This window comes from Diplotaxodon limnothrissa, linkage group LG6 (assembly GCF_057381915.1).
Source record: "Diplotaxodon limnothrissa isolate DT_005_m linkage group LG6, D_limnothrissa_male_GT1.1, whole genome shotgun sequence".
In the NCBI taxonomy this organism is placed as follows: Eukaryota; Metazoa; Chordata; class Actinopteri; order Cichliformes; family Cichlidae; genus Diplotaxodon; species Diplotaxodon limnothrissa.
The window spans coordinates 9355200-9381477 of record NC_140601.1 but is presented as its reverse complement, the minus strand read 5'-3'; the positions used below and the strand labels follow the sequence as shown (position 1 = coordinate 9381477).

The 26278-nt window shown below is 39.4% G+C and overlaps 1 protein-coding gene across 1 annotated transcript; it reads right to left on the bottom strand.

Annotated features, from left to right (window-relative positions):
- Nucleotides 1-12484: 12484 nt before the first annotated feature.
- LOC146630079 (serine protease 1-like) lies at nucleotides 12485-14064 on the bottom strand. The gene is made up of 5 exons (XM_085355584.1): nucleotides 13943-14064; nucleotides 13675-13848; nucleotides 13164-13225; nucleotides 12724-12866; nucleotides 12485-12643 (listed from the first exon to the last, which is right to left on the bottom strand). The coding sequence occupies exons 2-5, from the start codon at nucleotides 13842-13844 to the stop codon at nucleotides 12485-12487; spliced, it is 534 nt and encodes a 177-aa protein (XP_085211710.1). The 5' UTR covers nucleotides 13845-13848; nucleotides 13943-14064.
- Nucleotides 14065-26278: the final 12214 nt, after the last annotated feature.

The window sequence follows — 26278 nt, the reverse complement described above, 5'->3', positions numbered from 1 at the left end:
GCGGCCATGGTTACGGTTGTCAACGTGTACACGTGCACGTGATAGAACTATCCGGTTGTTCAGTCTGACCTCACTAGCCGTGTCTGGGTCTAAACTCCGCTGCAGGTCCATATATCAAACGATCACTATGGCATTACTGAGAGTTGAAAAACTGTCTAAAGTCTTTCATTTTTAATAAAATGATCAGCGTTCTGCTCTACCAGGTGTAACAATTGAGTTTAACATCCAGGCATCCATGAAAACGGAATTTATGACATTTAACAGAGTTAGAAGTTAGCAGGGCGTTAGCTCGCTAGCTTCTATCTAAATACAATATAGCATGTCCTGACTGCAGGGTTTTGGAAACAAATTCAAACGTACAGCTCTGCTATCACTTCCAGCATAAATGAAGACAGAAAACTAAACAGCAGTGACGTTTGTAGGGTTACTGAAGTTTGGCTAGCTGGTATATAATGATGTGCTACGTGACCGCTAGCGACACAGCTATGTTAGCATAATATAAACAAGCTAACTTTTTTCCACTCCATAAACGTTAATGTGAGTGTTCTCGGTGATCAGGAACAAATGTAATCGCATGGCAGGATGCTGAGATAATCCATCCACAATACGAGGTTAGTCATTCATATACTGCTGCATGGGCTGGGCTGTAGTTACATCCTAAGGTTTTAAAAACTGAGCTTAAATAAATGATTAGCGGTAATAAAAGCCGAGGGAGGTCAACAGTGATCACTGACTGTTTTAGGAGCTTTTTGAGATCAAATAGAAGAAAATACATAACATTAAACATGTTAACAATACAAAAGCCATATTAAACGCAGACTACTTTAGACCCGGAAGTAGGATTCGTGCGTCACCACTGAACAGCTAAATTCATAGGAATGTTTTAGCTTATTATTTGGATAACCACCGTCATTACAATAAATTACATTTGTAGTCATTTAAAACTCACAGGCCTACAATCAGCTGGCCTATATAAAAAACAAAAACAAAATTTGAACACAGTGCTGAGCTGCATCTCAAATTAATCTTCCAGCTCTCAGCTGACATGTACCAGAGCCCGATTGATGGATCAGTTGATCAGGATCATTGGCCTGATATAGGTCTATCATAGTGACGTGGCTCTTAATCAGTAGGGTTATATGTTTCCCAATATGATATATTTTTTTAAAGAACATAATGTGGATTGTTTTTATTTGTTAGCTGTATGGGCAGCATTTTTGTGTATGTGATCCCTTTTCTTAAATTACATTTGCTATATACACATATTTTGCTCTCTTAGTATTTTTAGAACCTGACTAATACTGAAAACTTTAGGGTGATACTGATAAAAAGGAGTTAAAAATTTAGATACTGATACATTGGTCGATACTCTTTTTACAGATAGTATACAGATTACAGAACTTAGAATGTATACAGAAATTCATGTTTTTTGCAATGATCGTTCAAAATTGGTTTACATTTGTAAATAAATACAGCAATATATCTGCAAGATTTGACCAAATTCACCACTCTTTTATACTATGCTAAACAATCAAAGATTAGCTCATGTCTAGTTGAATGATGTTTTAAAAATGTGTTTTCCTGTAGTGTTAATCACAGTGATGTTATGAAGTAATGTATGAACCTGACGTGTGATAATATTTATCTCTACAGAGGAAACATCCATCGAAGATTGAGCAGTACAATATCACTGTGGCATCAACATCTCGTCAGCGAAAGACCACAGCCACACCAAACAAGCTCTCAGCAAATACACAAGCCAAGTTACCAGACCTGATGTTGAGAGCTGCAAACAAACATGTTCCACAAGCAACTGTTGACATGCTTGTCATCAATTTCATATGTGAGGGTCTACAGCCAGTGGTAGAACAGCCATCTTTCAAAGAATTGGTTACCACATTACAACCTCAAGCCAAAGTCATCTCCAGACCCACTGTCCGTGCCAGAATCTGTGAAGCTGCTGATCACATGAAGATGACTTTGGTTGCAGCATTGGATAAAGTCAAATTGGTTGCTACCACTACTGATTGTTGGTCAGCTCATCAGAAAAATTACCTTGGAGTCACATGCCATTGGAGGAAGAGTCCCTGGAAAGAAGATCTGCAGCACCAGCATGCAAAAGATTGAGAGGGTCTCACACATTTGACATGCTTGCTGGTGCGCTTGATGATATCCATTGCCAATACAAGATTAGAGGCAAAGTTGTAAGAACCACAACTGATAGTGGATCCAACTTTGTCAAGGCCTTCCACATGTTTGGGGCACAAAATGATGCAGATGAAGCTGAAGATGAAGCAGACCCAGAAACTATTGACCTGACTGACCATATTGACTACCATGAGGCAAGTGCAATTCTTGATGAAGACTCTGGTTTGGAGTATCAACTCCCGCCTCATCAGCGATGTGCATGTCACCTGCTAAACCTTGTGGCAACATCTGATGCTGCCCTAGCAGAGAGCATGAATGAAACCTACAAGAGGCTCTCCCGTGCAACCTTTGCAAAATGCCAGGCCATTTGGAACAAAACTCATTTGGCTAATGAAGTGGTAGAGGACAAGTGTGAACTACAGATCATTCGTCCCAATGCAACAAAGTGGAATTCAGCCAACCTTGCCATTGAAAGGATAATACGCATCATTGATGAGAAGGGGGAAAATGCCATCAGGAGCATTTGTGAGGAGTTCAAGGTGAAAGTGTGAGTAAAATTGGACACCTACCAATATGGTTGCAAATTTTGTGAATTTTCCTTAATGGATGGTTAAAAACGTGAGCAGACTCTTAATATTAAATCAGAAGATCCCTATTATAGTCATGGTGGGTTTTGTTGTTGTGTCTTACAGGTTGAGTCCTGCAGAAGTTGCATTCCTTAGGGAGTACTGTACCACCATGAAGCCACTGGTGAAAGCTTCAAACATTCTTCAGTCTGAGTCCACTTCCTTTATGGGATGGCTCCTGCCAGTAATCCAACAACTACTGTCCAAACTTAGCAGGCTGGAGACATCAAGCAAGACATGCGTGCCACTCATCAGAGCCCTGCAAAATGGCCTTCAAAAGCGTTTTGGAGCGATGATGGAGGATCCAGAGTTGGCTGCAGCTGCAGTCCTCTTATCCAAGTTCAAGACTTCCTGGACTGACAGAGCAGATGTAACAGAGGCTGGTAAGGATTCATGTGATCCCATTTTTGTGTATTTTTACATTTGAACAGATGCTTAAGTGAGTATTTCACCTAATACATTGTAAGTTATTGATGGTCTGTCCTGAATACTAAACAACAGAGCATGAGAGTGAGGATCAGCAAAGAGAGTCATCTGATGAAGATGAATTCTTCTCCAGACCAATCTCCAGAAGGCTCCAAAGTGCAGTTGAGCTTGATGGTTACCTTGCTTGTGCCACAGACACCATGGAGCTGCTGCACTCCTTCTCAGGTATCAAAAACCTCTCTCTTAAACTGAACACAGCTCTGCCTGCTTCTCTCTTGTTTGTTTATCACACATTTCGAGCCAGAAAGAGGAAACCAGCGGTGGTCGCTCTAAACAACAGCAGCAGGTTAAAGCTTGATCAGCTGCTGTTAGAATTAATTTAATATTGCTTTCTAGTATCAGCTGATGTTGGCTGGAGCCACAGCTGTAACAGCTGCTGGTCATTGATATCGGTTTGGATATGTGGTGAGAGGGAAACGTGAAGATGAAACCAGCAGATGTCCTTACTGAATCATCAGAGCTGAACAGGTGATGGAGAAACAGGTTTACCTTTTAGGTGACATGGATGAGTTGAAGGGAAGTTATGAACTGTTTCTAAGAGACAAATAACATCAGGATCCTTTTCTACTGACAGCTGGTAACTGTGCAGGGACGGGTCTAGCAAAGTTTTGCAAGGGGACAGGTAACCATATACATGCACTGTTCATACAGGGAGTGCAGAATTATTAGGCAAGTTGTATTTTTGAGGAATAATTTTATTATTGAACAACAACCATGTTCTCAATGAACCCAAAAAACTCATTAATATCAAAGCTGAATGTTTTTGGAAGTAGTTTTTAGTTTGTTTTTAGTTTTAGCTATTTTAGGGGGATATCTGTGTGTGCAGGTGACTATTACTGTGCATAATTATTAGGCAACTTAACAAAAAACAAATATATACCCATTTCAATTATTTATTTTTACCAGTGAAACCAATATAACATTTCCACATTCACAAATATACATTTCTGACATTCAAAAACAAAACAAAAACAAATCAGCGACCAATATAGCCACCTTTCTTTGCAAGGACACTCAAAAGCCTGCCATCCATGGATTCTGTCAGTGTTTTGATCTGTTCACCATCAACATTGCGTGCAGCAGCAACCACAGCCTCCCAGACACTGTTCAGAGAGGTGTACTGTTTTCCCTCCTTGTAAATCTCACATTTGATGATGGACCACAGGTTCTCAATGGGGTTCAGATCAGGTGAACAAGGAGGCCATGTCATTAGTTTTTCTTCTTTTATACCCTTTCTTGCCAGCCACGCTGTGGAGTACTTGGACGCGTGTGATGGAGCATTGTCCTGCATGGAAATCATGTTTTTCTTGAAGGATGCAGACTTCTTCCTGTACCACTGCTTGAAGAAGGTGTCTTCCAGAAACTGGCAGTAGGACTGGGAGTTGAGCTTGACTCCATCCTCAACCCGAAAAGGCCCCACAAGCTCATCTTTGATGATACCAGCCCAAACCAGTACTCCACCTCCACCTTGCTGGCGTTTGAGTCGGACTGGAGCTCTCTGCCCTTTACCAATCCAGCCACGGGCCCATCCATCTGGCCCATCAAGACTCACTCTCATTTCATCAGTCCATAAAACCTTAGAAAAATCAGTCTTGAGATATTTCTTGGCCCAGTCTTGACGTTTCAGCTTGTGTGTCTTGTTCAGTGGTGGTCGTCTTTCAGCCTTTCTTACCTTGGCCATGTCTCTGAGTATTGCACACCTTGTGCTTTTGGGCACTCCAGTGATGTTGCAGCTCTGAAATATGGCCAAACTGGTGGCAAGTGGCATCTTGGCAGCTGCACGCTTGACTTTTCTCAGTTCATGGGCAGTTATTTTGCGCCTTGGTTTTTCCACACGCTTCTTGCGACCCTGTTGACTATTTTGAATGAAACGCTTGATTGTTCGATGATCACGCTTCAGAAGCTTTGCAATTTTGAGACTGCTGCATCCCTCTGCAAGATATCTCACCATTTTTGACTTTTCTGAGCCTGTCAAGTCCTTCTTTTGACCCATTTTGCCAAAGGAAGGGACGTTGCCTAATAATTATGCACACCTGATATAGGGTGTTGATGTCATTAGACCACACCCCTTCTCATTACAGAGATTCACATCACCTAATATGCTTAATTGGTAGTAGGCTTTCGAGCCTATACAGCTTGGAGTAAGACAACATGCATGAAGAGGATGATGTGGACAAAATACTCATTTGCCTAATAATTCTGCACTCCCTGTAAGATTGGGGAAACCTGCAGTCAGCTGAGACTGAAGAAGTCAATTGGATGAGTGACGAAACGTTTTTCCCACAAAACGTAAAGTCCAGATGAACAGAATCAACTTTTGGAGATACTATATAGCTCATGCTAACATCACATCTTCACATTTTTCTTTTTAGAGGTAACAATAACTTTGCATTCTCGCTACTCACCATGCTCTAAAACAGGTATATGTTAGCAATGACAACATTTAACAAATGTTTTTAAAATTCTAGCCGTGCTAATTAGCCTTAGGATTGGTTGAGGTCTGTGAAAGCCTTTGGAACAAAATCAGTCTTGTAAAGCTCACTATTTTCCAGCTGAGCCTATAGCACATTTGTTAAAGTCAGTCCGGATTGTACAGCTTCTAATCAGAAACAATTAAAGTTTGTTTCTTTTTTTCTGCTCATCAATCTTTTTCTGTAACCAGGATACCTGGAAAGTCTTAAATAACTCATGTTAAAATGTTGCAGTGCTGTAGAGTGGGGTCATGTTAACAATCCATTCAAACTTGTGGTCTTCGAGGTCAACTTTAAGATTTATTGGTTGAAAATTGACAAAAAGCTTTAGAACTTAGAAACTATCATTCCTACAACTGTGCTGTGTATATGTCACAACATATAGCAGGAACCTATAAAGGTAACTGACCTTTGACCTCTCCTTCAAGAAGGTACATGTAATGTCCACAGTGATTAGACATACTTAATAAAACAGTGTGGGGCACAGAGTATTGTTGTGCATCAGTGTGGAACATGTCAGTAACACTGAGGGTTACACACACTTTGCCAGGTACACCTGTTCACCTGCTCGTTAAACACAAATGTCTAGTGAACCAATCAGATGTCAGCAAATTAAAGTATTTTAGCATACAGACATGTTCATGATGACCTGCTGAAGGTCAAAGCAAGTATCAGAATGGGGGAAAGAGATTGCGTGGTTGTTGGTGCCAGATGGGCTGGTCTGAGTATTTCAGAAACTGCTCATCCAATGAGCTCACAAAATTACCTCCACAGTTTACAGACTGTAGTGGCAATCCAACCAGCAAAAGGCCACCTGAGGGAATTTGAAGTATTTCCAACTCATCCTGGTGATGAGGTCAAACACAACCAGTACTTTTAACACTTTATCAATTATTTACCAAATTAAAAAACAACATGTGGTAACTTATTTTTAATTTTGCTGCAGACAAGTTGAATGAATGCTTACTGGATCTAGAACACCATTTAGATCATAACAGCTCCTGATCAGGATGAATTTCATTTTCAAATCAAATTTCATGTCGCAGTTTCACAATTTTGTAACATATTATTTCAAAGCTTGCTTATGGGCTTGTTTTGGAGCAGACCAACAGTCAGGCTCGTCTTCACCCTTACTGTCAGACTCTGAATTGATGGTTCTGCTATATCTCACCTGGCTGAGCTCTTGTAATTATTTTGTGATAAAACTTTTTCTATTTTGAGATCAAGATTCAAGTGGAAATCTTTGTGTGTCTGTCTCTCTCCCTTGGTTTCTGTAGAGGTACAGTGTGGGGGCGCCTGGATAAATGTTAAACAGAAGCTAGATGTAGTGTTCCTCCACTGTCCATTAAGGATATGAGGAAAAGAAATGGTCAAGAACAAAGTGTATGGTGTATTTATAAAAGAAAATGGCTTTTAAATTGTATACCAAAACCACCACCAGAAAGTCAACTACAACTTGTTACATAATCATCATGACTGTTGTATCAGTTTAACAGTTTATGGGTTGACTTCTTTCAGTTCATTCACTGTTTACATCATGAAGGGAAAAGAAGGCAACAGGCTGAGAAATGAAGCTGTTGTGTGCCTTTGTGGCCACACGGGGGCAGTGCTGCATAAATAGTAGAATCTCTTCCTGGACACTTTTTCTAGACCTTTTTAAATGACTAATAAAGACAACAACAAAATGAATTACATCAGGATCTGATATGGTTTTGTTTTTTTGTTGAGCTTTATTTATTTCAGAATGCCTAGAGTTTGTTTGTTTCCCATGTTTTGTGATACAGAACATCTCCTCTCAGACGGCTGTTGTCTCATAATGGGTCATTACCTGGTCTGATGGGGTGTTTGTTCCATTTATAAATCAAGCGATTGATTTGTAAAATGAGAGATGGCCTCTGACCTGCTGACTGGTGTCTGATCTTCTCTGCTCCCCTCAAATTTGACAACTACTCAGCTAATGTGATGGTGGACAGGAAGTCACTAAACCTGGGACTCTGGAAACACATTTCTAGGGATAGAAAAGTTAATGTAGATCGTTTCAGGAGATAAATACGAAATAATCGATTTGGTGATTATACTAATATAGTAAGAAAATAATGTATGAAAAAATGATTTTTTATCTATACACTTAAGCAACGACCAGAGTCTTAGAATTGCGCTTTCACCAGGTTTTACTTGACTGAACAACAGAACTTCTCTGTCTCCTTTATAAGGGGTCACATCCTGAGTTACACAATGAGTCTTTCAAATGTGTGCGATAACCCACTGCATGTGTAGTCGTGCTGAGACCGCGTGGTCTTATTTTTATTACCCCTTGATTCAGCTGTGACCTGCTTATCAAGTCTTTTTACAAGTACATCATAATTATCTGCTCTGTGCAGACATAAGTTGAGCAATGGTTTAACAAACTTTCCCATCAAAAACATGAAGGTTTAGCTTTAAGCTTATTTGTCCAAACAACAAAGGATAAACTGCCAGCACCTGGACTGAAACAGAACATAGTAGTGTTGGATGTAAGTAAAGGAAATACAAGCATAACTGTGACTATGGAACAAATCTCCTTCAATGTTAAACCTTAATGTTAACCTGATTGTGTTTATTAGAAAAATCAGCCATTACAGTGTCTGTGATTGCTTCACATAGTTAACTCTGGTTGTCTGTGGGTTTGTGTCAAATTTGGAGTGAACAAAAGCATAAAAACTGTGGAAGATGCAGACTGTGAAAGTCTAGTTTATTTCATGAATACAATTATTTTTTACAGTCGCTCGAACAAAGTAGCGTACATTCATGATAAAGTAAATACCACAACACAACATGGACAGTAAGAAGTAAACTGAATTGTCTTAGAACTTATTATATTCTTTAAGCTTAAAAGCAACACCCAGTATTAGACTGTTTGTGTTTTAAGCCTTTTATTCAAAGCTAGTATGTGTCAACACTTCTTTCTGCCAGCAGCATTATTGAAGTGACACTTTAACGACACTTTACCTGCTGATGCTTCACATCACAATCTTTATGACGAAAAAGCTCAGATGTCTGTGCTGTCACTTGTTATGAAAATGGACAGAACCTGGGCTCAGGCTTCCTCTTCTTCTTTCCTTCCTCTTTAATAATAACCATAGATCAGTAAAATAGCCATATTTTTAAACAAATGATTGTGATGAAGAGAATTTTTTTTTTCCAGTGTGCATCAACTCAAAATCTTTTAAGTTTAAATCTTTTTTGTTTACCAACAACTGGGGAAATCCAAACTTGATGTACCAGGTCAACTCAGCTCCTGTCTTGACCTCCCCTCTGCCGAGTGTGTACACACACACACGCACGCACGCACACACGCACGCACGCACGCGCGCACACACACACACACACACACACACACACACACACACACACACACACACACACACACACACACACACACACACACACAGAGTATCATCATAAATGCCATGATATCTTTCTTGTTCAAATAGTTTATTCACTTAACAAAGAGGTAGCTCGGAAACTCAGTAAGAAGGAGGAAAAATAGTTTAAGGACACTTTCTCAAATAAAGAGGATTTCATCATCTTTCTGTACATAATGGGGCGATCGTGGCTCAAGAGTTGGGAGTTTGCCTTGTAACTGGAAGGTTGCTGGTTCGAGCCCCGGCTTGTACAGTCTCGGTCGTTGTGTCCTTGGGCAAGACACTTCCCCCGTTGCCTACTGGTGGCGCCAGTGTCCGGCAGCCTCGCCTCTGTCAGTGCACCCCTGGGTGGCTGTGGCTACAATGTAGCTTGCCATCACCAGTGTGTGAATGGGTGGATGACTGGTTGTGTAAAGCGCTTTGGGGACCTTAGGGACTAGTAAAGCGCTATATAAATACAGGCTAAATAAAAGAAGAGATACATCAGAAACAAATCAGTAGATCCAGAAATTATAGAGTCAAACTCTTTTCAGCTGTAGAGGTACACTTCATGTACTCATTAGCCTACAGTTCAAATGCCTGTGTTAGGGTGCATTGTTTCAGTTTCATTAAGTCTTCTTGCAGTTACATGATAATTATTATGCTGGAGTGATCAAAGCTCATAAACATCTGAGTTACACAATGAGTCTTTCAAATGTGTGGAATATCCCAGCTGTAACCTTTGCTTTCAGTTTGGTTAAATTCATCATTTAGATCACAGACTAAACAACAAGTACAGTAGGTCTTCCACTCAGCAATTAAAAATAGCAACACTCATGTAAGGCTTTATTCTCCATAGAGTCAACATCAAGCAACATTAAATAACGGATCTTTCATCTGAAAAAAATTACAGTTTGTATAAATTTACACTGAAGACCAAAATACACACACATACATAAAACCCATAAATCACTTAAACCTATTAAAACACATGGAAAATTACCTCATTTGTTGTGCTATTCAAAGATGTGTATGTGTGTGTATTCAGGCCAAGTCATAAAGAAAACAATAGAGGTCAATATACTTTATGTTCTACAGTCGCTGCAGATTAATGAAATATAGTGGAAACCTGAAGATCCTAGGTATAGTAGTTTGTGGGAAATAAATACAGTGAAGTGACCATTTAGCTCTTGTGGCATGAAACTGCTTAGTGCATTATTATTTGCATTTCTACAATATGATATTTGTTTAATAATTGATTGATTTAGTGCATAAAATAGTTGATAAATAAAATGTTAAATATCTAATCATCATATCAAAAATCATATATTTGGAGGGAGTGTCTTTGACACATGCTGACTGCATTCTTCTTATAACCAGAACAGGAAGTGAGATCAGAGGAGAACAAGAGTGAGCAGTTTGGTGAAAGGAACAGGAAGGATGAAGAAGAGGTGAACATCCACACAGTTTAAAAGGAGACATCATGGCACAATAAGAGCACAAGCTCTAAGATGAAGACTAGTAATGATTAAAAACTGCACTAAATAGTATCATTCTGTGACTTCACACTTTAGGTAGTGCATAACATTTACCACTTTATATTAATTTTACTATATGTTTAAATAAATAAAAACAAATAACTTTAAAAGGTGCTGTTATTGAGTGAAAACTCAAAAGACTTCAGGGCTGTTGTAAGCCCTGTATGCTTCAAGATCCTAGCAACGCCCTCGCCAGCAGCAGCAAACTGATATGGACCAGTTTATGCCTTTTATTCGGTTGTAAACTCTGATATACTTTTATAATTAACCTTTGGGTGACTGCACAAAGACTGAGAGGGGATGACAGAGAGGGAGAAAGATGGAGGAACTCAGCACATATAAGAAACAGGTAAGAGTGGACATGAAGTCAAAGTCAGGGACATGTCCGATAATAAAGACCTTCCACCTGGCTACATATATGTCACTTCTGCTTTGCCCACATTCATCTATGGTGATCGCTCATAACTAAGCAGGGTGCTATGCTCTTATCAAACGACGCCTTTAAAATAATTATTACAAGAATATATTTTTCGTTATTGTTTTAGTTGAATATAAAATGTTTGTGTGTGATTGTCAGTACAAAGAGGAAGCGCGGACAGAGAGACTGGAACTAACAGAGATCAGGTGGATTTTTCACACAATCTACATGCATTAAATGGATGCGTTGTGTGCTTTTCAGTAGCACTCTGCTATTAATGTGAATAATAGCATTTAGCAGCATTCACATCACTGTAAACTTGAACAGGATGAATGCTACTGTACTGATGTGACAGACTACAAATCTGTTCTCCACTCTCTGAATTGGTGTACACGAGTCTCTGTGCTGAGTCTGCTCAACAAAGTGTTTGGGTTTGCATGAATTCAAAAGCTGTCATTTAAAACCAGCTCTATTACCAGTTTGCTTCTTGTGCAGGTGGAGTCGCAGGGGGATTTTGAACTGTCTGTATTGTATAATGGTACTTTAAATACTTGATGATTTGGTGGACTGGCCTCTATGTGGTTAAGAGACTGAAACAATGCCGTGCAGGTTTCTCCTCTGATCTGCTTTTTCTTAAACTGTTTTTGAAATTTACTGGTCAACATGACTGTGCCATTGCATCGGGTTTTAAACTAAAGTGACCACCGTAAAGCTGATGTATTATATTAAAATCTGTTATTCTTAGACACTGCTGTAGGTCATCCAAAAATTAGATTTCTTTTGAAGGCAACACTAAAAGCATGACATTAAGACTGAGCTGAGCCCTCCTAAAGGTTTGATGCTGGAGTCGCCCCTGATTGAGTGCTTCTCACACATTTATGATTTTGAACAATTTACAGAAAATAATATCAACAGTAAGTACTTTTAAAGATTAAACATATAATAATAGTTGCTAAATTCATGCAAGTCAAATAACTGATTGATCAACTACAGAAACAAAATTGTACTTCATGTGTTTCATGAGCACAAATCTTCATCTGTAAAATAACAACTAAAGATGTCAGATATTTGTAGTGAAGTTAAATGTACCAATTTCCACTTAGAAGCAGCGGAGAAGAAGCCACAAATGTGATGGAAAGACCAAATAAAATAAAATAAAGTACAAATTCCTTACATTTGTACTTTACTGTAGTAATTGTACTTAATATCATCTGGCAAAAAGGACCCAACAACCTTCATGCAAACTTCACAGTTTCTGAACAACTGAATGATCTACTTGACGCCTGAAACTACATTGAAAACACACATGACATATTTATATTTTAACAATCGAAAGTTCACATGTAGAAACAATTCACACCGAAGCAGCTTCTTGCAGAGCGGACTGTTTATTTTGAATGTTATTTTAATTTTATTATTTTCCATTACTCCGTGTAATGACTTGATTTATCCAACCAATGTAAGAGCAGACCTTCAGAGAAATAGTTGGTCCGGTACAGGCAGGTTCACAACCACCAACATGCACACCATGAATCTTGTTGTTTTTGGCCATCACTCCACCACCAGAATCACCCTGAGAGAGAAAACATAAATATTTTGTACCAAAACATCTGATAATGATACAGATAAAATGTTGGCAGCATGGTAACTCACCTTACATATGTCCACTCGAGGTTCTTTGTAACACATCGTGTTTCCATTTGGCCATAAGAATGCTGAATTACATGGATGGAGGTTAAGCTCACACTCAACAACATGCATCTTTGCACACTGGAGATGAGGCGGTTCATCAGGGACTAGAGAAAAAAGGAAAATAACAAATGCTACTGCATGTTTCATGCAAGGAAATCAGCTATTGAAAGAAACATGCTTTGCCTCATTTCTGGAACAAAATGTGTTCTTTAAAAGAAGCTGAGCAGCATTTAAAAAGGAGGGAAATTGACAGTATATCCACAAAAAAATGAAATAAATACTTTATGTCATCACAGTTTTCAAATAAAATGAAAAAGTAACTATAACAGGCACACAAGACAAAATCAAAGTATAATATAAACTAAAAAATTGTGAAATAATCAAAACAATACTGGTCTTACGTTTGTTGTAGTTTACATCAACCGTATAGCCACCATGGCCTGCAATCTGAATGACATCCATCCTACAAATTAAAAAATAAATAAAATTCCATCTCCATGTCTGCAGGCTGAGTATTTCCAGTTCACTCTAAGTCAGCTAATCTTTTCAGATTCAAACATTTTATTAAAACATTACATTTCCTTCCATTTCCTCATGCTCGTGTTTTATTGTCAGTTATTATAGATCATGGATGTAGCTCCTAAGCAGGTACCTAAAATCAAAACCAGAACCCTCTGCTCAATATTCAAGTCTCAGTTACATTATTGTTAATAAAGAAGCTCTGCAGTCACTAATGGGGGTTTGTAACTTCAAAAGCATGATGTCATTTTGTTCATAGACTACAGATGTTGCTACATTTTTTTGCTCTTCCTGGAAGTTTAAAAAACCAACCAACTAAACAAGAAAAATACATATTATGTCAACATATTCCAGAATTCAAACTTTACACTTAAAAGGTTACTCAAAACTCACTTTTTGCGACGTGTACATTTAGGGAAGACAACAGGCTTAATCTTATTCTCTGGTGGGTCGATTTTCAGAAGCATGATGTCATGTTTTCCTGTTTGGTCCTCAAAGATTTTGTGATCAATAATTGTCACCATTCTTCCTGGACCTGGATGAATTCCTACATATGCAGACATAGTCCTAAACAATGGAAATGGTAAAAGAACAAAATACCAGTAATGATTTTTGTCTCTGGACTGGTTTTTTTAAAATATGTGAAACAGTCATTTCTCACCATCCAGGTTGATCTTTCCAGCAGTGAGCTGCAGTTAGAACCCACTGGCTGTGGATCAGAGAGCCGCCACATAGATGATGGTAATGTGTTCCATGGGTCAGAGTTATGTGCACGTGATACAGACGATCATTTTTCTCACAGCTATGGTCGTGAAAGATTCTCTTGTGCAAATCCACCTCTGTGCACACCGTGAAACCTGAGAGAAGAGTAATATACTTACAGATGGTTGGCTTACCACCTGAACAACATATTGTGCAGCAACTATACTCGCAGTCCCAATTGTTCTGTTTCACAAACTCTTTGCCTTTTTCAGTGATATAGATGCAAAGCTCAGTGACAGTTATTTATTTGCTTCAGTAGCTCATTAGGGTCTGTCTCAAACTTTTTATAAAAGCAGTATAAAAAAAGCATGAAACATCAGTTGTTCAGTTAATGTGATATTGGCTCACTTGATATAACAATTTCTTTTCTTTTATTTGTCTTGTACATATCGTTATTGCACTTCCATAAGTGACAACATTGAACACCGATGTTTGACAGAAACGAATCCACAATGTCTCATTCACTCAGTACAAAACCTTGAGGCTGTTTTCCTGCCTTAGTGAACAAAGATATGAAATGCTATTTGATTATGAGTAAGCTCAAAATGAAGTTCATTGTTCTGTGACATACAGCTGTCTTACAGCCTTAAAACTTTTTGTGTGGGCCTCTTTCAGTGGTCACTTATTGCACTCTTAGTTGTTAATACTCAATATTCAGTTTTTCCCCATGCAGGTTAATCAGTCATGTTTGCATGGTTGTAAAATAAACATATTCATTGTTAATTATTGATAATCAATAAGTACATAACCTAAGAAGTTGTTTCACTTCCTCCTGAATCATATCTTGATATTGTTACCTTTTTAATAATAGCACAACTTTAATCAATTGAATTCTTTCACCTCAGGTGTCTATTTCCAAATCCACTCGAAGCTTCTTCAGAGTGGTTGGTGTGTGTGTGTCCAGGTGGCAAAGACCTTAAGGTCAGATTTGTGATATTTGGCTGTATAAATTAAAATATGCATACTATGTGATGTGATTGCAGAGAGATTCAGATGGTGCAAGAGGAGATTTAATGGTTCATTACCTGGACACAATTTAAACTACCATTTATCACAACTACCACCACCATCACCCAGGACCTGAAGTGGGAGCCCACCATCACCTCCGTCATTAAGAAAGCCCAGCAGAGGATGTACTTCCTGAGGCAGCTGAAGAAATTCAACCTGCCAACACGGACGATGACGCAATTCTACACTGCAATCATCGAGTCCATCCTCACCTCCTCCATCACCATGTGGTACGCTGGAGCCACTATCAGGGACAAACAGAGACTGCAGCGTGTTGTGCGCTCTGCTGAGAAGGTGATTGGCTGCAGACTCCCATCTCTGCAGGACCTGTACACCTCCAGGACACTGGGGCGTGCAGCTCGGATCACAGCTGACCCTTCTCACCCTGGACACAGTCTGTTTGACCTGCTCCCCTCAGGCAGGAGGCTCCGGTCCATTCGCACCAAAACCTCTCGCCATAAGAACAGTTTCTTCCCCTCTGCTGTCGGACACATGAACAATAACCGTATGACTGTTCCCACCACTAACACATGACCCTACGCTGTGTTCACTGCATCATTCCATGTTTGGCACTGATCACCACCTGCACTCATGTATATATCATGTATATATCTATCTACTTAGCACTTTTAATTCTTACTCTTATTTTTATTTTCATGTCTATTTAAACGTAATTTATAACAGTATGTTTGCACTGAAGCACCGCAGCAATTTCCTAATGTTGTAAACCTGCTCAACATTTGGCAATAAAACCCTTTCTGATTTCTGAACTAGCTTGTAGCAGTATTTCTCTCTTTCTCTTTCTTTCTCACACATGCATGAGCGTGCAGTGGCGTGTGAGCACCTACAGAGTTAGTTTTTCGAATATATTTCAAATATGGACCCAAATGCAGAACTCAGGAGACAAAGGATGAACTCAAAGATCAGCTTCAATGCAGTAGCAAAAAATACAAAAACACAGTGGCAGGGCAGCAGCAGGGAAACTGGATACTAGCAAAACCAGGGAAACACTGAGGAAGGAAACAATACAGAGAGGGAGGACACAGCAACCAATTAAGACAAACTGAGGGAGTAAATACACAAGGAGCTCAGGACAAACAGGAGACACCTGGGAGGGCAGCTGAACCTAAATAAGAAAACGAGACAAGCGACGTAAAACTAAATAAAAACCACAAGAGACAACAGACTAACACAATAAGTAACTTGGTGTGCAAGAACAGAAACACAGACGTGACACAGAACGCAGGACAATGGAGGAAAATAAACTCACTGAACTATTTTTACAAATTACAAAAGGAGATAGTCTGAGAAATAAGCTCGAGGCTACAAAATTCAAAGTAACCAGAACAAACTAAGCATAAAGATGAAAGGTGAAAATTTAAATCACAAATAAACTAAGAAACAAATTGAAACTATTTAATAATAACAGCAGTATCTTGGGCTACGTCCACACGTATTTTTGAAAACGCAGATTTTTCTATGCGTTCGCACCTTTCGTCCACACGTAAACGGCGTTTTCGGTCACTGAAAACAGAGATTTTTAAAAACTCCAGCCAGGGTGGATATTTTTGAAAACTCAGTTTTTGCGTTTACGTGTGGACGAGAAAAACGGAGAAAACGCAGCGTCAAAGGTGTGCGCATTTTTTGACGTCACACTGTGCGCCAGGTTATTGTTTCGGTGAAATGAATTTCTACAATGGCGGACTTACACAAAATACCATTAGGGGAGAGTGAGGTAAGATGAGCCACTTTTTACTCATGTTGCCCTGGATGTGAGAAAAAAATGACACAGAAATAGAATGATAACATATTCCTTTATTTCAGGATGTCTCCTTTCAAATGTAATGATCAGAATCTATGTCTGATGACGCTGCCCAAAATAATGACCTATTAAAAAAAAATGCTCCTTTGGCTCAACTTGCCCCAGATTAGGGGTAAATTGAACCTAGTCCGTGGGTAAACTGAGCCATCTTGGGGCAAACTGACCATGTAGTTTTTAAAATGTAAAACTGATCATATTGTGAAAACAAACCATTTTAACAGTTGTAAACCTGTGAGAACAAACCTGGAAACTGGTGGTTTCTAAACAAACCACCAGTTCAAAACCATTTATTCAAAAGAACTATTCAATATTCCAATGATCAAGGTTGCAGGGGAATATGAACTGTTGCTCCCTCCTTGCAGTTCCTCCAGCCTGTTGAGGTAGCTTCTTCAGCACATCCTTGCGTGGGAAAGATGCCTCATCATTTTCCTTGAACACAAACGTGGGTTTCTTACTGCTAGTGATCCCTCGGATTCTTCTGAGAAATCTGGCACTCACTTCGTTGTCTGCAAACCTGTCAACCAGGCCAATGTAATGGTGGCTCCTGGATTCTGTTACCTGTCGATCACTTTAGCCAGATTGTCAAAGAACTCCCCAACTGTAGTCTTATTGAAGGCTGTAGCTCTTCCCAAAGATGTTGCCTCAGGCATACGACAAGAGAGATGGTGGCGTGCCAAAAAATTCTTGAACCATTCTTTACCTAAAAAATGTAATGGTAAAGTAGTAAACTACACAAAATACATTAGTCTGTGCCAACCTACTGAAATGTTGTTGCTTGCACTTCCTACCGGCTAAACCTTTCTCTGTCCAGTTGCTGGGAGTAGGAATGTTGTTTCTGCCTGCCAATTCTAATGCCAGTTCACGGCATTTCTTTGGGGAAATGCCATGGAACTGCTCTGCAAGCTTCTTGATATGCTCTGCTAGCTCCTTCTCCACCTCCTCAGAGAAGACTCTCTTTGCTGAAGCTGTTCCACTATAGCCAACCGATTTGACCTCCTGTGTGTCCCTCTTTTTAATATATCTCCTGAGGGTTGACCTGTCAATTTGTCTTTCTTTAGCCACTGATCTTATGGACTTTCCTCCCTTGACTTCACTCGCTGCCCTTTCAATCTCCTCCAGGGGTGTTGAGCCCCAGCTGGTCTTCCGTCTGTAGGTCCTTGGCATGATATCTTTTCTATAATAGTTAACATATGACAAATACAACAAAAGGGTTCAGTATACTGAACTAAAATACTATTTAATAAGTCAGAGCCTTAAATAAATTTCAGTGCCTTATGGTGGGGTAGGTTGAACCATTGGATCAATTTACCCCATAGCCTTTGGCTCACTTTGCCCCATAGCCACCACTTTGAAAAAAACGGGCTAGCTTAGCAATTTAGGCTAATCTTTAGAAAACTTCTTCAGATGATATTATATTTTAGAAACCCACCAACATGTATAATATATCATTTTAGACACAGATACATTTGTTTTAATATTACAGTCAATTTACCTGATATGCAGAAATTTTACTTTGACAAGCAGAAAACATTTTTTTGTGTAATACAGACTTACCCCTTCTCCAATGTGCTCCTCTTTAATATAGCAGGATGGAAATGATGAGTGCTTCCTGGATTTATGGTCACATAACAAAACATGTACACAGTTACCTAGATACAAGGGGTGGTTCAACTTACCCACTGGCTCATCTTACCTCACTCTCCCCTACTGTTCATTTTACTCTCTGCAGTGTTTAAATGCTTACACAGTTACTGTCCCTCCACACATAGGACTCAGTTCTGCTTCTATGCGCCATCTTTGTTTACTCTTTCCCACCCAGGCTGACTTCTGATTGGCCAACATTTCTACATGGATAGGAATATAGCGCCATCTGCTGCTTTGGCATGTTCCTAGCAGCGTTTTCCTTCGTTTTTGTGGACGGGATTTTTTTTAAAAACGAAAAATCTCCGTTTTCAAAAATACCCGTGTACGTGTGGACGTAGCCTTGTTTTGTGTTTCTAGCTTCTAGGGATTCTAGAAATGGAAAAATTTACTTGATGGAAGGGAAGAGCAGTCATGCTGTCAAAATGTAAAGTAAAACATGAGTTGAATCTATTAATTTACACACTTTTCTTATTTGCCTTTCCATCATACTGTATCATAATGTGCTATTTCTTCTCTGCTGTGCTGAATTTCACAATAGAAGACGACCATTTGGCAGCCACTGTGCAGAGCTGTGGCCCAACTCCAAATGTGACCAGAGCTCTTATCCATCCATTTAGTGGGTTTATCAGCAGTGATCAGTCCCATAGATATGGGCTAGTCGGGCTTTCTACACCTGCTAGTCAGTTCAGAAGGTTGTTATCATCCATTCAGATGGAGGATCACTAACAGGAGGATGGGAAGACTCCAGAATCCATTCTCACTGATCTCCGGTGGATACGGCAGTGTTTACAAGTGAGATGATTTAAATGGACAGCATTTATAGAGTGACTATAAAAAGTCAGCGAGTCTGTGTCTGTGCTGAACCATTTAGAATCAGGTTTTGAGTCAGGCTGCATTGAGTGTGGGACTTAAAAGCATTAGGCTTGAAGATGGTATGAAAATCTCTACTTACCTTCTACGCTATATTTTTGTTACTGATTTATTAATACATTTTACATTGTTTCTTTTGTTTATCAGTAGAGAGAACACAGATTTCAGAGGCGCAAAGAGAAGCACTGTTGCTTCATACTTAATACTTTAAAGCTGCATTAGGGGAAGACAAGAAGCAGAAGTACTTCCAGGCACAGCCACAGTGAGGGAGCAGACACCTTACACTGAGTTCGGTGCTGGACCAAGGCCAGGAAGATCGTGAAGGACCTCAGCCATCCCAACAACAGACTGTTCTCTCTGTTGAGGTCAGGAAAGTGATTCCGCTCCCTGAAGACCAACACAGAGAGACTGAGGAGGAGCTTCTTCCCGCAGGCGATACGGTCTCTCAATCACACCACCACACAGTACTGACCCACACATACAGTTCTTACACACACACTGGACTTTCTGGACTTTGGTTTTGCACAACACTGGTCACTATATTCTTCATTTCCGGTTAATACTTGTACAGCTGCTGTTATTGTGTATATATTTATTTATATTTAGATTTCTTCATACATTCTTATATAGTTCTATATTGTGTATTGTGTATTTTGTTGTACAGTTATTTTATTTTCAACTTTAATTTATATATTTATCTTTATCTTATTCTTCCCAGTTAAATTTACCCTTCATTCTAATTTGTGTTGTACAGTTATTTCATTTTTAACCTTAATTTATATTCTATTCCTTCCTAGTTAAATTTACCCTTTTTAATTTTTCATATTTATTTCCTATCTTATTCATAGCCTTTTCCTTTTTTTGTTTTCTTTAGGTCACGAGCAGTTGTCCAAGCATTTCACTACATATCGTACTGTGTATGACTGTGTACGTGACAAATAAAATTTGAATTTGTATTTGTATTTTGAATTTGTATTTGTATTTGAATTTGAGTTCAGAGAAGTCAGAATTTCAAGAAGCGTCTGAAACAGCTCAGGTTTGGAAAGAAGCCTTTTATGTTGGGTGTTATAAAAAATATACACATATTTATAATAACAACTATAATATTATTATAAATAGTAGTTATTCTCTTATTATTATAAATAAATATCAAACATTTCAGTTGATTTTCTATCACATATATTGTGTTAGCCCTGTGATAAACTGGCAGCCTGTCCTGCTTTTGCCCTGTGGCAGCTTCAACCTCCCACTGTCACGATCCTGGGTCTTTTGACCCAGCGTTTTAAGTTTTAGTTTATTTTTGATGTTTATGGTTTATTTTTAAGTTCATCAGGTTATCTAAGCTCATTTGTTTATTTAGATTCCTCTTGTGTCTTCTACCCCTGTGTTTTAGTCTCCCTTTGCCCTCTTATGTTATCAAGTTTATATTGTCTTGTCTGCGTCTCATGTTTCCTGTTTTATTTTGAAGGTCTGTGTCCTATTTCAGTGTAGTCAGCTTTGCTTCCTTTGTCTCCTTATGTCAGAGTAGTGTCAGCTGTTTCCCCATGTGTTTCCACTTCCCCCTAATCACCCTTGTGTGTATTTATTCTGTGTGTTTCTGTTCATTCTTTGTCAGGTTGTCTGTTGTTCCATGTCTCCAGGAGTGTCCATGTTTATGTTTTTGCAACGTTCAAGGTTTTGTTCTTTGCATTTAGTTTTCCCAGTTTACTTCTAGTTAGGTTCTTTCTTGTGTGCATCTGCCTTTTGTTTTTGTACTCGTTTATCAGCCACATTAAACGGCTCGCTTTTAACCTGACCGTGTTTTACCCAGCAGACATTTATTTCAGTGACTCTTTTGAATTTAACGGACTTTGGATTATTTCCTGTGCAGGAGGAGGAGAAGGAGGCTATTCGGGCTCAGATGACCCGGATAGCCACGGCTAACCCAAGGTTTCTGGATTTTCTTGCCTGATGATTTAAAGAACTTTGTTACTGCCTCAACCTCAGTAGTAATATAACTAGTTTAGGAGCATTTCACTTTTCTTTTGTGCTCTGAAAGACACAGAGGCTAATAGTTTTTAAAACAGAGTACCACAAACAACATGTATCCCTTTAGAAATAAACTTTTCTTGTGATACTTCTAAAAACCACATTCTTAACTAGCCACAATAGCACTGTATCGACCCCCCAATGTTCCTTTAATACACAGGTGTCAAACTCTGGCCCGCAGCCTAATTACATTTGGCCCGCGAAGCCATACCAAATTACTATTAGAGCTGGCCTACTGGTATTATACAGCTAATATATATATTGTTTAGTATTAAGCTTTGCTTGTTCCATATTCAGGTTTCCAGCAAAACTTATTTGAGTCCATAAGAAAATATTCATTCTTATATCTGGAGGAAGATTTTTTTTTCAATAAATATTAATGTTAGCCCACGACTTTGTTCCAGTTTTGAATTTTGGCCCACTGTGTATTTGAGTTTGACACCCCTGCTTTAATACAACCTATAATTGTCTAGTAGCCACACAAACGCACTGCAACAGTAAGACTTGATGATTAGACAGAGGGGGTTACAGGTAGGGCCCCAACAGTCAGCAAAACAAGTCATAAAACAATAAAAGCTGCATACTTATCAAGAGCATCCCAGCACACACATCCCAACTGTAGTTCCATAGTTTCCACCTTTTTTCTTTACAAACTGCTCTTTTCATCTCTCCATGTCAGAGGTCAACTGAAACCAAGTCCACCTATATAAAAACACCCCATCAGACACACAGTATTTTCCTCAGCACTTCACAACTTTCGCAAGGTATATCGTTTTAACTTTTTTTTTCGGACCCCGGACACAGCGCTGTGAGGTAGTTAGCACACAATTTGGCCATGTAGAAAGCATCGTTTGTTTGGAACGCGTCATCACTGTTCATAAGAGTTTAATTTAATCAAACCTCATTTCAGGATCTACGTGGCTCCTCATCACTCGCCGATTCATCATTTTATTTAAATATCTGAATTTTCAGAATGGTGATCCAAGCGGGACACAGAGGCTGCTAGTTTTAACGCACCAGAATGCCGCAAATATAAATAAAAGTCTGATTATCCCGAGAGCCTAGCCGCAGCGACACCTTTCTTTCAAATGGATGCCTGCAGGTGCGTTGGAGCCGACTTTGCTACCCGCACAGAGCATTTCTGACAGTCGGGCGCTGCTTATGCAATAAAGAAAAACAACAATACAGCATGTTTCTCTGCTCCAAGACATCCGCGGTCCTTTCACACGGTAAGCATGTCTGTTATACCCAGCGCATAAATGTCTGTATGTCAGCGCTGATTAAACCCTGTTTAAAAAAAAAGAAAGAAAAAAAGAAATGTTTACGTGGAGGCTGTTGGCTCATTGGTGTCAGATGAACTTTTTTTCAATCACTGCACTGAGGGCATTAAAATAAATACAGTAACCATCAAAATAAGTTTTGTTGATAAAATACATTTCTTGAAACCGTCCATTGTTTTGTCCGAACTCTGAACACTGAATCCAATTTTCAAACTAAAAGCAGTGCTTTCAAAATTTACACTAAAGCAAAAAACCTACAAGAACAAAAAATAAACAAAATAAAATTATAGTACATAGTGACATATGTGTTTTATTTCTCATAACACATCATTTCCATCTTGTCTTCAGTCCTGCATTTTTATACTTCTAAGACCAAAATGAAAACTAAACTCTTCATATTCACAAACACTATTTGTTTCAGGATTTCATCATGATTCATTTTCCATATGAGGCAGTGCTTTCAAATTACTTTTGAAGTAGTACAGAGAAATTACTCTTCTCCTCTTCTTTTAAATTGCATCAATATTTTCCAACTGAGCAGTAAAAGGACACGGAAGTCAAACATGAAGCATCAACGTGATGTTTAGATGTCGATTAATATTACAATAAGAGACTAAAGTAACTCGCTTTGAACACTTCAGTTTTCTCTCTTGATGCTGCTGTTTGTTTCCTCCTCCACTTGTATTTTTCGGCACTTCAGTGAATGTGCATAGCGCCCTCTGTTGTATGTTTGGGAGAACTGCACTGCACTGTCATCAAATGAAACTGTGCAGAGGTGGAAAATGAGCAAAGGAAGCACATCAACTGAAGAAGCTTCTTGGATCAGAAGTTAAACATCATCCAGAACCTTAAAGAAGTAAAGTCGCTTTCTTTCCAGGCTCCTTAGACAACCATGACCTGGATGACTGAGAACCTACAAACACACATGAGCAGCAGTTTATTTAATGTGGACCTGAGCAGTGCCCAAAACAACAACCAAACAATTTTTATTGAACCCTACTTCAGCCAATCAGCAGTCTTTATCTGTTTCAGCATCAAACACAAACCACACCTTGAAGAGAGGTGACAAATCCACAAACACCTTCAAATGTAAACACACATCACACATGATGAACATGGATCCTAACATAGTTGATACTTTTTTTGTAAAGCCTGATACTAAATGTATGCAGGCCACCTGAACTGCTTTGTCTCGAGTGCCGCCCACTGGGTTGGTCACTAGAACTGTGTGTTGCCATCACTGGAGCCGTGGTTGGTCTTTTAGATTATTTAGACTGGGACTGTTTTTTGTTGATTAGGCGGCATGGTGTCCTGACGGCTGCCTCTGTTGTTTTTTTTCCCAGGAGGAGGAGAGTGGAGCACAGGTGGACAGCAGCCACGGAGCAGAGAGCACGGAGTTTTGGGTGAAGACATGACACAGGAGTCGAGGGAGCTCAAGAGATTATTGTGTTGTCTTATTTACTCCACTGTAAATAAAGAGCACTCTCCATCGCACGAGTCCTGCTTTTGGGTCCTCCTTCCCCACTTCACAAACACTGAAACTAATTATACAGGTAATAATAAAGGAACCAAAAGTTCACATCTATAGCTTTAAATTTGGACAAATCTGTCAACACAACCATCATGAATAGAATAAAATACAAACAAACACTGAAACTAATGAAAAATTACACATGATATATGAACTGTGGAAACTAACTGAACAATAAAACTCAGAATAAACAAATTCAAACATTATATGAAAGGTATAAACTGATTTGCATCTTATTGATTTGCAGGCTCACTTTGCTCCAGGACTTGACGACTGGCCCAACCCGTACAGTCTTTGTCTCTTAATACTGAATGTTGAAAACTGATACTCATGGACACCTTATTTCAGCCTCTTTACTTTGCATAAGAGACCCAAAGCTTTACATCAACATGATGTTGTCTAGTGGACCAGCACGTCCATTACATGTTTTGCCGTTATTGCTGTTTGTTACGAGTTCAAATATTGAGGGTGAGCACAAAACAATAATGGTCCAGAAGAGCTTCGGTCAAACAATGATTTTAATGAACACGTGCGTGGGGAGATGAACACTGCCCACAGACAGCATCGATCTCCGCCCAATGATACACAAGCAGTTGTTTTATACCATCAGGGTTTACTTTTATGACGCCCCCTCATGCGTCAAGCAGATACAACACAGGCATAAGTTTCAAAACCACAAATGTTCTGTTGACGACTTTGGACACATTTAAAAGGACATCTTCTCCGTCTGGAGGCCAGGTGCTTCCTATTAATCTTCTAACTCTCGCTTATCTCCTGGAACAAACTGTCCCTTAGGCAGACACAATTTTGCAGTCACAAGCTTTTGCAAACTATTATTTGAACTCTTACACCAACAACGCCGTTAAACTCGCCCTCCCAGAAGCCATCGTCCTCGTGGGTCTCTCTGCTCAGGATGGGGATGATGGCGCCTTCTGGGAACGACAGCTCATCTTCCGTTTGTCCGCGTAGTCGTACAAAGCCTTTGCGAATGAAACTGCAACACAGACAGTGGCAACGAGGGTATTAAACAAAGCAGGAAATCAAAACTCCGATATTATCTGGTGGAGGCGGATCTCACTCCTCGAGTCTCCGTTGACGGAGCCGGTTGGGAGTTCGGTTTCAGGTTCGGTGGAGTTGCTGGAGGAATGGGATCGGGCGTCCAGCGCGGCCAGCGACTGCAGCATGCTCAGCAGGCTGTTGGAGGAGGGCAGCTGCAGGTATTTCTCCGGGACGTAGCCCACCTGTCCGCTACGGTTTCTGGCCTGGAAACACAGACAATGCACACAGACGATGACAACAGCCAAAAATGTTTCAACAGGAAAACTCCTAATGAGAAAAAATAAAGTCAGATGTAAAGAGTAGGGCTGTAACAATATCACTGCATCGTCGCCAGAATTTAATAACAGCCACAAAGAGAATAATAGGAGAGCTTTTGTTCTCTCTTCCTGAATTAACGAGAAATCTAAAATCCTAAACAAGCCTCTGCTGAATTCATGAAGCTTGATTTCATGAACACCGGTGGCCTCCCCTTCCGCTGCTTACTTATTTTCATTCAGATTGAAAACACTCAGAGGTATTGGGATCTCTGTTGGGGCATGCTGTGGGGAATCACAGCACTAAAACAGATCTATATAAATGATATTGCTCACATTTTTATGTATGATTATATTCATTAAAATAAATACCCCATTAAAACACTATATCTGTATATGAAAAGATAATCACCTAAGTAAATATACATAAAATATTGGCTCAACACGTGGAACATTTGCACAATGGCTCACAGGAAAGCCAGACTTACACAATAAACAAAAGTAAAACAGCAACAATGCACAATGTTCCTTCAGGGAAATGATCTGAAAACAACCACACACAAAGTACACAATGACTACACACCAGCAGCTCTGCAGAGGCGTTTATAAAAGAATGACTTCACACAATGATGGGAGCATCCACAGCTGACATTTCTACATTTAAGTAGACACCACTGACCACCCGAAAAATGTCCTCAAAGACTTCTCAAATTTTCTCCCAAAGGTCCAGGAGCAACTT